The sequence below is a fragment of the Haliaeetus leucocephalus genome, unplaced genomic scaffold (genome assembly GCF_000737465.1).
Source record: "Haliaeetus leucocephalus isolate CR32 unplaced genomic scaffold, Haliaeetus_leucocephalus-4.0 Scaffold262, whole genome shotgun sequence".
Classification (NCBI taxonomy): Eukaryota; Metazoa; Chordata; class Aves; order Accipitriformes; family Accipitridae; genus Haliaeetus; species Haliaeetus leucocephalus.
Window position 1 is genome coordinate 5,870,325 of NW_010972698.1, and position 16,917 is coordinate 5,887,241.

General features: G+C 39.0%; 1 protein-coding gene across 2 annotated transcripts in view; it reads right to left on the reverse strand.

Moving 5' to 3' along the window:
• Positions 1–230, reverse strand: part of THOC2 (THO complex 2) — a 55,982-nt gene extending 55,752 nt beyond the window's left edge. For both annotated transcript variants that reach the window (XM_010568974.1, XM_010568973.1), the window contains exon 1: positions 67–230. In XM_010568974.1, the coding sequence (XP_010567276.1) occupies positions 67–128 (62 nt within the window). In that variant the 5' untranslated portion in view covers positions 129–230. The remainder of the gene's footprint in view (positions 1–66) is intronic.
• Between the last annotated feature and the right edge of the window lie 16,687 nt (positions 231–16,917).

A 16,917-nucleotide genomic window follows, 5' to 3' on the forward strand; every position in this document is an offset into this window, starting at 1 on the left:
TTCCCTCCCGCACACCGGCGGCCTGCGGCGCCCCACCGCCTTCCCGCGGCAAGACCCCGCACTCACAACTCGTTCTTGCCCCCTTTCTCCCAGTTCTTTATCCACTCGGCAGGGAGCAGCGCCGCCATCTTCCCCGTGTGGCGCCGAGAGCCCGGATGGTGGAGCAACGAGCCCGGGTCAGAGGGGACGCAACGGCCCGCGAGGAACGACGGGACGCGGACGCGCCGTACCCTGGGAGACGGCGCGCGGCCTGACATCGCGCCTGCGCTTTAGCCCCCCTCAGCCCGGCCGCGCGCTCAACGGTCGCCGCCCTCAAGTACCGCGGCGGCGGCTCCGCCGAGTCCTTCAGCGGCCGCGCCGAGTCCCTCAGCGGCCCCGGCTCCCTCCAGGCCCTCTCCTGGACCCAGAGGACATCTCACACACACGCACCACCCGCCCCGGGTGAGCTCAGCCCGCGGTTAAAATTCCTGTGGGTTGGGGGAACCTCCTGGTGATTTGTAGGGGGAGATGGAGCGCAGGGACGCGTGTGATCTCGTCAGGTAGCTCGCTTCGCCAGATCCGTAAAAATACTGCGAGCGAGGGTTTTTACAAACACGAAAAGATCCTTCAGGAAACAGAGGTAGCTTGAGGGTGTCGCGTGTGTGGCATGAAGCATCCTTCATGAATTACATAGCCGTGAATTGGATTTCAATCCGTTACGAGAACGTTGGCAGTTAAGAACGGTTAAAAACCACACTGTTACTTTTCAAATCTTGAGCTCGCCATTCAGATTCCAGCATTACCAATTGAAGGCAGCAAAGTTTTTTTCCTTAAAAAAAAAAAAGCAGATTCCGTAATGGGAATAAAGCTCTGCTCTTTCCCAAAACCGCGTGCTGCTTTGCATCGCTGTTCCCCAAAAAACTGCAAACCTGTCAGAAGACTGCAAACCTGTCACCTGCGTGTAGCTCCGTGGCTGAAGAGACTCCATCTAAGGGCGAGAGTCAACAGGGAGCACAAGCAGACAGCACGCGCATGTCCTCTGTCGATCCACTACCCCTCTAATAAAGCAAAGCTGAAGCACATAAACTCTTTTTGGATGGTTCCTTCCCATGGAAGCAACTTCCTCCTCTAATTCACAGTGACCCAAAGCAAGGCAGCGTGTAAGTAGCACATAGTCCCCTACGGATGTGTGAGCAACCACCCCGCAAGCAGCAGAGCCAATGTTAGACTGACCAACAGAGAGCTAACACACCAAACTAGACCTTAAAGAAAGGAATTTAAGAGAAATAAAGATGGTATGATTTTCAGAACATCATGCACCTGAAGCTCAGGTGGCCCTCAAAAAGTCCTTAAGGGTTTTTTTTTGTTATTCACGTTCTGCAGATTTGGAAAGCATTGAGCAAAACAGTGCATGGCGGGGTGGGGAGTGCACACACGCATTGTTCTAAGTATCTGGAAGTGTGAAAAATACAACCCTAGTCATTCAAAATTCAGAGACCCCTTTCCAGGATGATGAACTACCTCAGCATCCCTTGTGAACCATGTTGCAAGATGAAGAGGTTTTATCTTTCAAAATAAAAAGCAGATTTTCTTTATCTTTTGTCACAACATTTTTACCAATAAATTATCCAATTATTTCTTCAATTGCAATGTAGGTAATATTTTGAAAATTATAACATGTTTTATTACGCCCTGACAAGTTAGTATTATTTTAATAAATTGTTATTTATTAAATTAATTAAGTTAGTACATTTAGTAAATTCAGTAAATTCTTTTAATGAAAATTGTAAAAAAAAGGTTTCTGTAAAAATTATTATGAAAAATCCAAACTCTCTGTAATTATGTGTTAATCTTTCTTGGAGATTTTGAACACGGTCACACACTAATGTAACATCTCATTGAGGTGATTTTTTATGAAATAAGATAGAGTATTGAACCCTAAACTTGGAAGTACACATTAATTGATTATATCATGTTATTTATTCTGTTACAGCCTCCAATAGAAATTCAGAGTATCGCCGGTACATTGTACTATATTTGAAACCTCATGTTTCTGAGGATGGTACATCCTCTTGATTACGGGTATAAACACTTATGACAAACAACTATATGGATGTCATCTTCTGATTATCATCCCTAATACATGTGCCCATCTTATTGCATGCTATTCACCCATGTAAGTCTCTCCAAGCTGTTTTTCATTTCCTTCAGTTGCTAATCAGGATATATGAGTTAAGAAATACTTCATTTGGTCAGGCAGCACATGTTTTTAGTCTTTCCAGAAATTCCTCTTGCCTGTCAAGAAGTCTTTATTTCATCTGCCTTCTCAGTCTTGTATATGCTTCCTCCTCTATTGAAGTGTAAATCATTTCACAAATATGATGAAACTGAAGAAAACTGAGAATTTGAAATAATAAAAAAAAAAAAAAAGATGAGGCCTAAGTTCACTTGTGCCAATTTCGGTGCTTGCACTGCTCTGGTTTCTCTGCTGCATGCTTTATTCACCACATTTAGCAGAAACTTACAGCTTGCATGCACTTTGTGCGAAAGTGTTGTTCTACTTTGAAAAGAGCCCTGATCAGAAAGTCTGTAGAATTTCAGCAAATCCATATAACTGCTGACTGAGAGAGGGAATAGTGTTGTTTTAATTATTATTCACAGCCAGTCCCTGTGCAAGCTGTATACTAGACAGAATGCTGTTGTTCTTGATCTGTATGTACAACACCTACTACACAGGGACCCATTAAAGCCCCTAAACTCTGCAGTAACACAAGTAATAAAGACGGAGGCAGATTCTCTGCCTCCTGTACTTAGATTTTAAATTAGACACAAACTACGTTTCAGGCATATAGTATGCAGTGTGCTAAAAGATAACTACGGTTTAAAAGTGCCTAATGTATTTCTGATGGGTTATTTTTAAAAATTGCATTAAATAAATACATTTAAAACAGAAGTGTGAACGGTAAGAGGCACAGAATTGCAAACCTAAGGAATAACATGAGAAGGTATTACAAGCGAATGCAATAGGTGTTTTTAGAAGATAAGCCCAAGAGACTCATAAACAGAAAACAAGAAGCTAGCAAAAGGTATTAGGAACAAGGATTTATGTAGGTGTAGAGCTATGCAAGGTCTGAATGTAAAAGTGAAATTCTGCCTTCATGATGAGGATGAAAAGACGCTCATGGAGAAATACAGAAGAATAAAGCCATCAAGTCATTGCATCTAACCAAAGGGTTAGATCCCAAGTTTATTCAGGGAAACTAAACCACTTCTTTTGTGAAGTATATTGGTAACAGGCCAGAACAGGCTGAAGATAAAAGGAGCTATTACATGCAGTGTAGAAATATATGTGACAGAAACAATTTGAAAATCTAACTGAGCATAGCCTAATAATAAATAATGGCTATCAGATCTATGACAAGCATGTACTTTTGTTTGCTATGTTTCTTGCTAAAAGACAATCACTTCAATATAGAGGCTTATGAGTTCTAAGTGTAGGAAAAGTCATTTCAGGTCAATATAGCAACTTTATGTTTCTTTTCATTTTAACACAGGGATATTTGTATCTTTATATGCTAATGCAAACAACACAATGGCAGTGTCATAACTATAAATTGCAAAACTCCAACTTCTCTTTTACTTGGATTTTGTAATTCAGCAATGCAACAACCTAACAGAGACAAATTAAAAGTACTGTAAACTGAAATGTGGACTTACATAATTGAATTTGGTTTTAAAGTGGACAAGTTACTCAGCTGTAGAAAAGAGACAAATGTTCAGTGTTGCACCTTCTTGCAAAATACTGACTGCTTCTGCAAGTGCTTAGATTCCTCGACCATCATTGAGAGCAATTTCACTAAAAATGCTGTCTTCCTTCTCTCTTGGACAGAGCTATGAAGCCCTTTTTAAAGATCCTTTATGCGTTTTTTTAAAATGTTGACTTCATACCGTGCCAATACAGTGCAACGCCAATTTTTACTGTTTCAGAGTGTAGATTTTTGTAGCAAATGCCTGTGGTCTGGGTCTGTGACAGCAGTAGAGTGCCATGTAGCCCTAATAAAGAAGTAGTATTCTATAACGTTCACATTTTAGTTAGCAACCATAATAATTAATGACATGAAAGCAGATTTTCAAAGGTGTTCAAGATGCAGTTGGGACCATAAAAAGATTTTGCAAAAGTAGGTGAGATGCTGTAGTGGTTTAACCCCAGCCAGCAATCAAGCACCACGCAGCCGCTCACTCACTTCCCCCCACCCAGTGGGATGGGGGAGAGAATAGGGAAAAGAAGTAAAACTTGTGGGTTGAGATAAGAACGGTTTAATATAACAGAAAAGAAGAAACTAATAATGATAATGATAACACTATAAAATGACAATAGTAATAGTGAAAGGATAGGAATATACAAGTGATGCACAATGCAATTGCTCACCACCCGCCGACTGATGCCCAGTTAGTCCCCAAGCGGTGATCCCCCCACCCCGACTCCCCCCCAGTTTATATACTGGACATGACGTCACATGGTATGGAATACCCCGTTGGCCAGTTTGGGTCAGCTGTCCTGGCTGTGTCCCCTCCCAACTTCTTGTGCCCCTCCAGCTTTCTCGCTGGCTGGGCATCAGAAGCTGAAAAATCCTTGACTTTAGACTAAACATTACTTAGCAACAACTGAAAACATCAGTGTTATCAACATTCTTCTCATACCTAACTCAAAAACATAGCACTGTACCAGCTACTAGAAAGACAATTAACTCTATCCCAGCTGAAACCAGGACAGATGCCTGGCTCCCATGGCTTTCAGTGGGTCTCTCAGAACTACCTGGTTTCAGTACGTTTATCTCACAGGCACTTGCCTGCAACTTCAGCCTAGAAATATATTTGGATATCTGAATCTTAGAATGTGCGCCCTGAAAATATCATTAAAGTGTGATACAGCCTTTGAAGGGTGAGAGTTTTAAGTGGTTTCATGGTTTCTAAAGCTTCACAAAGTGAATGTCACTGAAAGGAATTTTAGAAAACCTGTAAGTGTTGTAGATCCGCCATTCAACAGTGATTCAGTAAAAGAGTATTTGGTTATTGTAAGGGTTGGGCTATTAATTAAATAGCTTATTAAATACTTAAATACTTATAGAATAATTAGGCCTGGGATTAAAGTGCAGTCAGTTGTTGTCAAACAATTTTACCAAGTCAGCATTACTACATTTTCTATATTGTCTATACATTTCATTTATAATAACTAAATGGTATAGTGAAATTGTGGTGAATGGTACAACTTTTACAGTAAATGAAATGCATTTGCTGTGGGCGCTGATATGCTGCAATTTTTTGTGTGGTAGATACTTTGTAAGTTATTTACAATCCATTTAGAGCCTATTCTTATGAACATTTTTGCTGGTGAGTAATTTACCTGCCAAGACTTGCACAGACTAGACATAAGTAAACTTTTCCACTTCTATAAAGGTTTGCAAAGTCATGTCCTGATATATTACATTTTTTTCATATGTAAATATATTGATTTGTAGTTCAGAATTATTTACACTTTTCAACACATTGCAATTCTCTGTTCCGAGTTATTCTTTTCAGGTTTTTAATAAAAATAATTAAGAATACTAAATTAGCATAGGTAGAGAAACAGTTTTCTTATAAGTCCACATGAAATGAAGTCTCTTCTCAGAAATTATCATCAAATGAAGGACTATATATTTCCAATTTCACATTTAGAACTACAGCATAACAAAAAAGGAATGAAAAGCATATATAAAAGTATAACTACAAATGAAATACACATGGGGTTTAGAGATATATTTGTTCTAGACTCGATTTGCTTGCCATTTTTCCATTAACTTTACCAACAAAGTTTAAGATAGATATGAGGGGGAAAAAAACAGATATAGATCTTTATAAAGGACCTAAATGAAGTTATTTAACACTTGACTAAAATGTGTTTTAGATATATTTTAGAAATTCTTTTGCAGATAGTTTAGCTATTACACATTTCCTATTAGCCATTATATATAAAATATATGTATTTGTATCAGCCATTTACATTTTTTATGGCTTTTATAGTCACAGAATCATAGAATACTTTTAGGCAGGAAGGGAATTTTGGTGGCCACCTGCTCCAAAGCTCTGCTTGAAGCAGGGCCTAAAAAGTTTAGTCAGCTTGCTCAGCACCTTATCTCACAGAGTTGTGAATACTTTCAAGGAGGTGATTTCACAGTCCCGGTGTTTGAGCACTGAAGCATTTTTTCCTTAAGTCAGACTGGAATTTTCCTTGCTGCAACTCATGTCTACTCTGAGAATAGCCTGATTTCACAATATATAGCACTATAGAAAGCATTTTGTGATAGGATTTATATAAAATAATCTCTACTTAATAAAGATGCATGATAGATAACCTCTAAAACATAAGACACTTGTACATTTTATTAATACAGGCAAAGCAAAATGTTTTGAAAATAAGTATGTACCAATTCCTCTTCAGATTAATATATTATTGACACAGAGTAGTCTTCACTCCTAGGCTATAAAATCATATATAATTTTGTCTTATCCTTGCTTATGTGGTGGACATCTTTCTTAGTGCTACCTGGTATTAGCTGAATTGTGAGGAATCCCTAGGTTAAAAAGTAAGATCTATATTTTAGTTCTATAAAACAGCCTTTATATCTTATTCTCCATCTTTTCATGAGGCTTTTGTGTGCTAGAAAAAGTGTCATGGGCATCCTAAGGTTCCTATAAATGAATCAGAGACCCTTGTTAAAAGCTAGGACGGCTTTTTGTTTCCTTCTGTTATTTCTAGAAGTTGATATTTACCTTTCTAAATATTGGGATAAAATAAAATTTTGAAAAAAAGGAAAAATGATGATGACTACAAAGGCACGATATGTCATACTGCAGTCTTAAGTCACCTACTGCGCTTCCTGCCTGGATAAAGAAGCAATTTGAATGTTTTGTTCCAACTACATTAAAGAAAATGCCTGTGGTGGGCACTATGGTAACAGCTGGATAGCAGCAGGAAGTTATTTAGCTTAATGGCAAATACAAGGTTTTCAAAGGTGTAGTATATTATCCAGCAGATACATAGCTAGAAAAAAAATCAGAGTTAATTTAATCTTATAAAAATGTATTTATTCTTGGTTTTCTAAATAAATACTGCAGACATCAATTAGGAGAGCTGGAAAGGTACAAAAGCAGAAATAAAAAGCCCAATAGCTCATTTCCTCTCTATTAACCCACACTATGAATTTGTGTGACAAGTCACAACTCTATTATCTTCTCTGAGGGGTAAACAATGGAGTGCTTTTTTGGAATAAAATGTCCTTTATTACTTGGCTTTTATAACACGTCCATGTAAGAATTAGTTGCTCTAAATTCCTGATTTTTTTTAAATCAGTCATTGTTTGGTGATTGTTCCTGTTGTTTTTCTGGGGACATTTCCTAAATTCTCATGCAGAAGAAAAAGGGTACAAAGAAGGCACACTTCCACATTTTCCAGATGATTTCCATTTGGTAAATGCTGTTTAGGCAAGTAAGAATCCTAAACATTAGCTAGTACTGGCTGTTTCTGTTCAGCTGGACAACTGAAAGGAGAAACATTCTCAGATAGTGATTGTCAAACAGATCTTACAACTCTTGGGTTTTTTTCACAGCTAAACTCAGTGTCACTTCATCATGCTGAGCTGTAAAATGTACCAGATTTAATTAAGATCAGTGGATGTGGAGGAACACACTGTTTGGGAAAAGTTTGCATGTTTTCAGCTCACAGAAAGCAGGGTTGTTTCAGTAAGTCATTTGTTGTTTGCTTTTCTCACCCACTTTCCAACACAGGCAACAGCCAACTGTAGATTTAGGTCCCATTTCCAAACCCTGTTGGCCTGGAAGTCTTCTGGTCAAGGTGTTGGAACAGTTGCATTCATCTTCTTAACTTGTTGGTTCTGTGTATGTTCATGCACTTGCTGGTGAAGGATGGAAGGCAGAAAGACTAAGGAAGCTCTTTGACACAATGCCTGTGAAGAAGGGGCTTTGCTTGTCAAAAATGGTGCTGGGAGCAATGCCTGGAGCAATGCAATTGGAACTGTGCGTGGTAGGCAGCAGACCAGTTATTTGCTTGACAATATATTTCACTCTTTTTCAATCTGTATTTCTTTCTGATCAGAGTGTATAGCTCGAAAGAGTGCTGTTCATTTTTTTCTGATTAGCATGAACAAGGAAAGACAAAAAGACACCCCAAAACCTCTGGTTCATCAATGGCTTTGAACAATGGAGAAACCTACAAATACAGGAAAAAAGAGGATTGTTTCTTTAATCACAGCCTCACCAAACAGCGAAATGTTAGCGCAGAAGTGGAGATCTGCAAGTCGGTTACTGCTGGGATTTTTCTGAAGGATGGAGATGAGCTGTTCTAAGGGGCTTTGCTCCCTGCCTGTGCTGGAACCATTGCATGGACGATTCCTGTTTGCCTGCTCTGAAGAATGAAGGCACAATTAAAAACTAATAAATGAATTAAGAAACATTTTGTCTTCCAGTACATACACCTTCTTAGCAAGTGCCCTATCAAGGTCAGTTATTGGAATCTTGAGATAATAGTATGTAAAGCGTGAAAATATGGAAAACACTAGGAATGTTGCATGTTTTGTAAGCTGAGCAGTGACAGTATCATTACCAATGCAATTCAGAGTCTTGCAGCATTACCTGAGTCCACTAATGCAGAAAGGCAGAGTACAACTTGTAAAGCAGGTGTTCCTGAACTCACAGCTCATCACTCACTCGTTTGTCTAATAGCTGGATATTCTTCAGGATGGGCCTGTATCATTACACCTCTTGGATTACATACATCCCACAGAAAATGCTATTTAACTTACTGCACTCTGCTGACAAAATCCCTTTGCTAACTTCAGCCCATAATTAGTCTGCCGTCACGCCCAGGAAGGGTCTGGCGTAGCAGCTTTGTGGCAGCGGCTGTCCAGCGGTGGGAGAGCCAGGCAGCCCATGCTGGCATCTGAGCAGTTCTGCAGCACGTGCTTACAGTTTGTGCTCCTGCCCCTCTCCTCTGGGATGTGCCCAGTGAAGATGTGGATAGTTGGCTGTGTGCTGACAATGCAGGACTCATAGGGAGCCAAAGTTTGCAAACAACAGTCACTGCTTATCAGTGGGTGGGCAGTAACTGCAGCTTGCCTGAGCTGGTTGGCGTGGCTGTTTTTGAAGTTTACAGGCACTTGCCCCATCACATATGTGAGAAAAAAATTTGAACACCATAGGTACCTTGTGCTGGTTTATTGTGAGAAGTAAGGATATTAATGCATTGAGAGAATATGAAGGTTTGAAGATAAACCTAAATTTGGTAAGTCAAACTCTTATCAACATGGTCCACACCCTTGTTTGGGTTGCATACACCAGATATGAGGTATGTCAAAATGAAAGTGTGTCGGTGGCTAATGATAATCATGTAAGAGAAAACCTGAACCCCCACCTAAACTTGGGGTTTGCAGACTGTTAGGAGTCAAAGAAGCTATTTCTGAAGCTGTCGGTCCTGATTCCTCATTCTTGATGCCAACCTGGAAAGCAGTCTGGTGACACTTTGTCCATTGTTCTCTGTTCTGCTGCTGCTTCTCCTTCTGGTACTTTGATTTGGAGTGAGTCCAAAGTAGGAATATACTTGATTAAAGACACCTGTCTCTGACATGTGAAGAATTTATTTTTTAACCTTCTACTTAAGCAGCAATATTTAAGAACTACAGAAAAGTTTGCCCAGCTAAGATTTGGATGGTCATCTTGAGCTTCCCCCATATATAATAATTCTCAGACATCATCAATGGGATGTGGGAAAATGAATGACTAAACTGATGAGTTAAAAAGGACATGTTTGTTAACCATAGCATTCCTCTTCACTCCTCCCTGCCTCTTTTCTTGCATCAAGATAACATGTGGAAGCATGCAGGGAGCAGGCAAACATTGCCTTGAACTTGGCATTTTTCTGCTTACTAATTATATCACTGACTTATATAGTACCTGTGTGCCAGCACTAATATTCCAGCACGAAGGAATTATGAATAGAAACCCATGTATGTGGTCATATGCCACATGCTTGCTAAGTCCGAAGTTCCAGCTCTAGATAATTATTGCTTGCATTAATCAGTTCAAACAGAACTAAAATAAATCACTAGTTGCATGTTTACCATTTTCCTCTTCATTTGGCATTTATCTTTGCTCTCCTGCTCAGTGAGTTGTGAAAGAAAGTAAACACTCTGTGTTTGTCCCTGGTTTGATACCATGTGCAAGTGAGCTTAGAAGTAGTTTCAGCTAGCAGTATACCAAGACATCAAAAGAATATTGGGTTTTTACATGCTTAAATGCTAAGTTTTCCTCAAGGCCTATATTATTGGGTTCAGTACTGCTGCCATTATTTGATGCTTTTAATTCTAATGAGAAGGTATTTTATTGCATTGTCTGATCAGCAATGGATTTGGGAGTTATAAGAAAGTTTGTCCTGCCTAAGATTTCATTGCTGAAATTGAAAAGGCTCATCATGCTTTTTCAACTTTTCCTATTTCTCTACTATGATGATACCTCTAATTAACTTCCCTTCGGACTTTTCCACTATCTTCACTAAAATGTAATGAGAATGATGTTTATCACCTGCTTGCAATGAAAGGAAATGAAGAATGTGCTTTAATAGTAAGTGCTGTGGATAAAAGGAATGGGTGTCATAGTCTTTTGGAAGAGAGAATCAGATTTGATTTTCTGTGGACCAGCATATAAATGCAAAGCTTTCCTACTCCCATCAAATGACTGCATCTCTTCTTCCAATGGTAGCAAGAACACTGGATGTAATTCAAGGGAAAAACACAGCTTTCAGGCATCTGTTACTTATCAGTTATTCGATTTTCTATTGTCATATTCATGAGAAAATGTTTCTAGTTAAGGGACTGTTTTGTCATTTTTCTGTCTTTGATTTTCTTTCTCTGCTGCACCTCTGAAATTCCAGCTCTGGATTGCATAGCTTTTTTCACTCTGTTCATTAACCTGATGGTAATGGACTAATTAATGAGTCAATGAGATTAGTCGGAAATAAGAAATTACATTAATTTCTTAGGGAATATATCAACGAACACAGTTTCCCATATGAACCTCTGTGACTTGTGACCCATTATTAACTAAACAGTTTGTGTCAAAGAACTGTTTGCTAAGGCTGGTTTATATTTATCTGACTCAAAGAGCTTAGAACTGATTGAAATTTTTAATACGATTGTGTAAAGGAAGTTTCAAAGAGGTTATACTTTTGGTATGATCTGATTTTTCAGTTTTATATGATTTGTTATATTTTTGAATCATTGATTCAGAATAATTCAAGTTGGAAAGAATCTCAGGAGGCAATCTAATCCAACCTCCTGCAGGGTCAGCCATGAAGTCAGATCAAGTCACCTGGGGCCTTATCCAGTCTGGTCATAAAGCCCTCCAAGGATGGGCACTGCTTGACTGTCCTCATGGTTGAAAAGCGTTTGCTTATACTCACCCAGAACCTCTTGTTTCCATTTATGCATGTTGTCCCTTGCCCTTCCACCACACACCACTGTGAAAAGCCTGCCTCCATCTTCTTGGTAGCCCCCTTATAAGTACAGGAAAGTTGCTGTTAGGTCCCCTGAAGTCATAAGTTTTGCAGGCTGAACAAGTCCTCCCTCTTCCCTTGGCCACCCCTGACCATCCTGGTGTTCCACGAGTGCTGACCTTGCCCCAGTTGATCAGGGTGTTTTTTTGTCCTGGGGTCCCTAAAACTGGATGCAGTATTGTAGATGTGGTCTAACGAATGCTGAGTGAAGGAGGACGATGACTCCACGATCAGCAGGTCCTGTGCTCCTGTTCATACTGTCTACCATGCTACTGGCCGCCTTTGCTGCCAGGGCAAGATCCCTGTCTACCAAGATGCCCAGGTCCTTTTCCGCAGAGCTGCTCCCCAGGCAGGTGGACCCCAACAGTTTTCATTGCAAGAGGTTATTCCTTTCCAGATGCAGGAGTTTGCATTTGTCCTTGTTGAATTTCATGACGTTTTCTACAATTTAAATTCTCCACATTATTCCAAAATATGTATTTAAAGAGTTGGAATAGTAATTTTAAAAGAAATTTTTATTTAATTGTACTAGAAGTTTTATAGTAGGTACATTAAATTAATCCAGAAAATGTAACCAACTCCTCCCCCAGAAGGATGTTAGAAGATCATCTTTGCCTGAAACAATTTGAAACACTTGGAAATTGACCAATTTGAAAATTGTCCAAGCTACGAAATATTCATGTTTCACCAAAAAAACCCACACCCAAACCCAAAACAAACACCCCAAAACCCCCAAGCAGAAGGATATTGAAATTTCTTTCACTTAGCAGAAAATCCCCACAAATCCACCTATTGGACTTCCCTCAGTCAGATATATGAAGTGGTTGGAACCTCCCATTTACGCCTCCAAGTACTGCCCCTTCATTAAGCAAATGCGCCTTTTCAAATGAGCTGCAGCCAAAAGCATTCCTAGACATTTCGGATTCCTGAGTTGACTTGTGCTTACTTTTTAAAATGACATTTTAAATGAAGAACAGCAGTTTAAATCAACGCTATGTAATAATATATAAAGTTACTTCCCAGAGTAGAAGTAACAAACGATTCCAGCATGCTGTGCAGTGCTGGGCTTGGAAGAACAGTATGTAAACCATCACCTGTATAGTATATAGCATCTACTTTTCAAGCTAACTGGCTTGTTTCTTTACTTATTCATAGCATAAATTACATGAGCTGGAAAAAATACAATGCACACTTCTACACAGTAAGATGATTATCCATTGATTATAATTTAATGAAGCATATAAATCAGACTGAGACAGGCATTTCTCTATCTCACTAAAGGTTCTTTTAAGCTCTGTAAAATTTCAGTTCTTTTTATTTTTTCAATTTATCTGAGAACAAAATACAAGACTAAGACAAAGATACTCCAAGTATGCAATTGCTCAGTGGTCAGTTAAGGTCCGTAATGTAGTGACTACAAGTCCTTCCACAAAAAAAGCAGACAGAAAAACTCAGTAAGGCTACATCTCTATGAAGTCAGTAAAGTGAATTTTTTGTTTGTTTTAATACAGACTACTTAACATATTTTAGTAAAAATTTTGTTCATTCCATTTCAAATGAAAGAGGGAATACAGCAAATATGAACATTTGTCTACACCCACTTTGTCTTGACAAAGATATTGCTTAAAATTTTCTTCAAAGTTTAATTACTCTTTGTAGCTCAAGTACCACCATTGTACAATTCTATCTGCAATCAAAAGTACTTTGAAGTAATACAATTAATTTTAATACTGTTGGGTCACCAAAGGCATTGTGTTAGCTTTACAGTGCTACTGTACTCTGGCTTACAGTTCCACTGACTGATTCAGAACTTTATTCAAACTGAACTTTAAGTTGGTTAAACTCAACAGAAAACAAAGAACTAGCTTGCTTAGAAAATAAACATGTTATAAGCTTTACTGTCCTTATTGCTGATGTTTTTCTTTTCCATTATGTTTTCTTATCTTCTAGTTCTTCTAGGTATTGGTGCTAGAGCTTTTCGGGTTTGTTTTACTAAAGTTTTTGATTTAGACATCAAAACTGGTAAGTGGGTCACTGTAAAAACACCTTGTGACCTCTAAAAACAATCTGCTTCATCTGGAAAAGTATCAAAACCTCAACAGAGCCATGTCCTTTGTGAAAATCATTGCTAATGAATGTATTAATAATGTGGTATGACAAGGATTGATAAGATTAAATATTCAAGTTCACATTGCAGTTACGGTACAGACCTCTTACTGTCCTATTATGCCAAAGATCCTTAAATAAATGATCTTTCTTTGGACTGATGGGAAATGAGTTTAGATTGATGTGAATTTCACTACTGCAATAGAGCCATTTCTCAGACAGTGAAACATGTACAGTTATCATCTTGGCATTTTTAGGCAACCAAATTCTGTCTGGCACAAATATTGCCTGTAATGCTCAAGCCTTTTACATTTGATTTTATTTCTCTTAAGGAAACAGAGAATACAAATGAAAAAAAAAAAGGTATGTGCATACATTACAGAAGAGACAGAGAGATTTAGACTATTTACTTGAGAGTTGTGTTTTAAAATTTCAGTCATTTATGTGTCTAAAGAGATTTGTTTCCATAGTACATTTCTTGAGGCCATCTCTGTTCACATTAAAGAACATTCCTGAAATACTTAAATAATAGTTTTGTAGTATTTCCCTGAATAATGGCCTGCATTTTCAGTACAGTTTTCTTGTTTAGAAATTAATCCATTTCTTGTTTTTACTCTATACTTATACCCTGAGAAATTGGCCAACGCATGACCAGTGAGGGACTGGAAAACTTATTTATTTTCATGAAGGAGTGAGGGCCATAGTAACCTCACCAGATGCCAGAAGTATGGAAACAAGTCTAAGGATATGATTATTTTTAAGAGCCACTGTAAAATATATATATTTATTTATTTTTGCACAACAACAAGTATAAGTATTAGAACTACAGGACTTAAGTTAGATTGTAAACTAATTGTTTGCCTAAAGTTAATCATGGGCACAATCACATCTTTGCAGTATAAAATTACAAAAGGTTTTTAGCACTGCAGTCAAATTGTTTTCTTTAAGAGCAATATTAACAAGAACCTATCTGTAGTAATATCTTTTCTGGTAGTTTTTCATTAGTCTCAAAGTATTTCACAAGTCTCAGACTTTTTGAACTATTTTTCCTTTAGTTCAGGGAAATCTTTTGTTTATTTCCTATAGGCTCAGCATCACCATTAGGCTGCATCAGTAAATGTAAGGTTTTAGGTTATGGGTCATTCTTTTTTGAACAAAGAGCAAGTAGTATGTGGACTTGCATCCCTAGTTATTCAGTATTGTTGTTGATTACTGAATATTCATTATGATTTTTTTCTAATTGACCAAAGGGAGTTTGTTACTAATTCATTACTTATAGTAATGGAAGTTACTATAGTTACCTATAATAACTAGAAGCTTTGAATCAAATTGGGATCTTAGTAGATGCTGGACAACATAAAGTAAGAAACAATCCTTATCCAAAAGGGCTTTCAGTCTAAGCCCTGGAATCTGCAAACATTCTGGCACATTGTATAATTAGACTGCTTCTCCTGAAACTGTCCTGAACTATCTGCCACAAGTCTTTGGAGATATATGATTTGAAAAATGTAGGTCGCTCCTGATCATATGCTTAATGGGAAAACCAACGAAGTTTGAGAACGTTACTCCAAGTAGCTGACTTCTCTTGAGGATAGCAGGAGTCAGGTCCCCCACATACAGCCAAGTATCTTGGCTACATTAAAATGTGTTGGATCAATCATGAGGGCACCTGAGCTTCTAATAAAAAAGAAAAAGGTTAATGGAATATTTTAATGTTGCACAACAACCATCTTAGTCTTTCAAATGATTAGGTGATTTTGCCTACAACTACCAAAGAAAATAGCCTGGTTTCTGACTGATTTGGAAAATTCTAGTCCAAATACATTAAATTTATAATAGCTAGTGAGAACATAAATCTTCAGATTTGGAGAAAAAAAAAGGCCAGTCTCTGGCAAACTTACTAATAAGTAGCACTACCTGCTTTGCTTTAATATCCCTATGATTTATGAGCAAAGATTAAGAAACAATTACAATACAGCCCAAGCTGTGCTGAGAAGTATTGCCGGTAGGCATCTCATGTCTTCTGTGAGTACTTAGAAGATCAGCGTCTGGTAGATGATTTCTCAATTCCCTTATGCAGCCAGTTCAGTGAAGTCTATACATTTCAGAATAAATAACTGCACTGTCATGCAATCTTTCAGCCAAGGTGGTTCTTAAGAACCACACCTTATTTAGGTCAAACTTGTAACTTTATTGGTATTGATCTTGTCAGTTGGCCGGTGACAGCATCCATGAGACTTCGCATGGACAAGCTGTCCGGGAGCTCCCGTCCCCATTGCACTGCCCTGTCTTTGACAGATTTAAGGCATAATGGAGTCCTGTGTTTGAGTTACGGCCTGACGGTGGTGATTCTGCTCAATTTAGGGTTAAATATGATGCATTGTCCTCTAAGGAGGACCCTTACTCAATAGTTTCACCATGTAGGCCTGGTTACTTCGTCTAAACAATACGTGCTTTGCTAAGGACTATATCCTTGAAGGAGGAACTAAAGACTGATAAAAAGGAAAGATCCTGCTCCCAAAGGCGCCGAAGGCCGGATGACTGCCAAAGCAGCCTGAACCGGGTAAAGGTATGAAAGGTGAAGGCAGCAGGGGGAGATCCCGACCACCGGCTCAATTCAAGACTGGAAAGACTTGCCCCCACACACCTGCAAGGAGCATGCTTGCTAATTTACATAGCAAGCGAGGCTAATTTAAATATAACTAACCGATAGTAGATGAGACGGTGACTGTCAACCCAACCAATGAACGTAAATTTAGGCGGGTTTTTACGAATCATGTAACAGAATAAATACATTGTAGTTCTTTGGTGTGGCGCGCTAGCTTTGTGGAATTATCACCCAGCACCCATCTTTGCGCAAACATAAAATAAATAAAGATCTTGGCTCTGTGTGTAAGATTGGCTTATTGCACACCGGGTGTCGAACCCCGCTTGCAGGACAATAACAAGCCGTAACTGCGGGGACAAGGGGTGAGAGAAAGGAGAGCGCTGGGATTAGCGTGCTCCAGACCAGAAACCATCTGGAGAAGATGGTGTGAAATGAAGGGGCTGTTGGGGATGCTGAGGGAGGAGAGGAAACCTCCGGGCCGGCTGGGCTGGTGCGGACCAAGGGCGCGGTGAGAGCTGAGGCGCTGAGGGGACGAAGCAGAAGGAGCTGGAGGCGCGGGGCTGAGGCAGCTGAGGAGCGGGACTGAAGAGTCTGAGGCGGGGGGCTGAGGCGGCTGAGG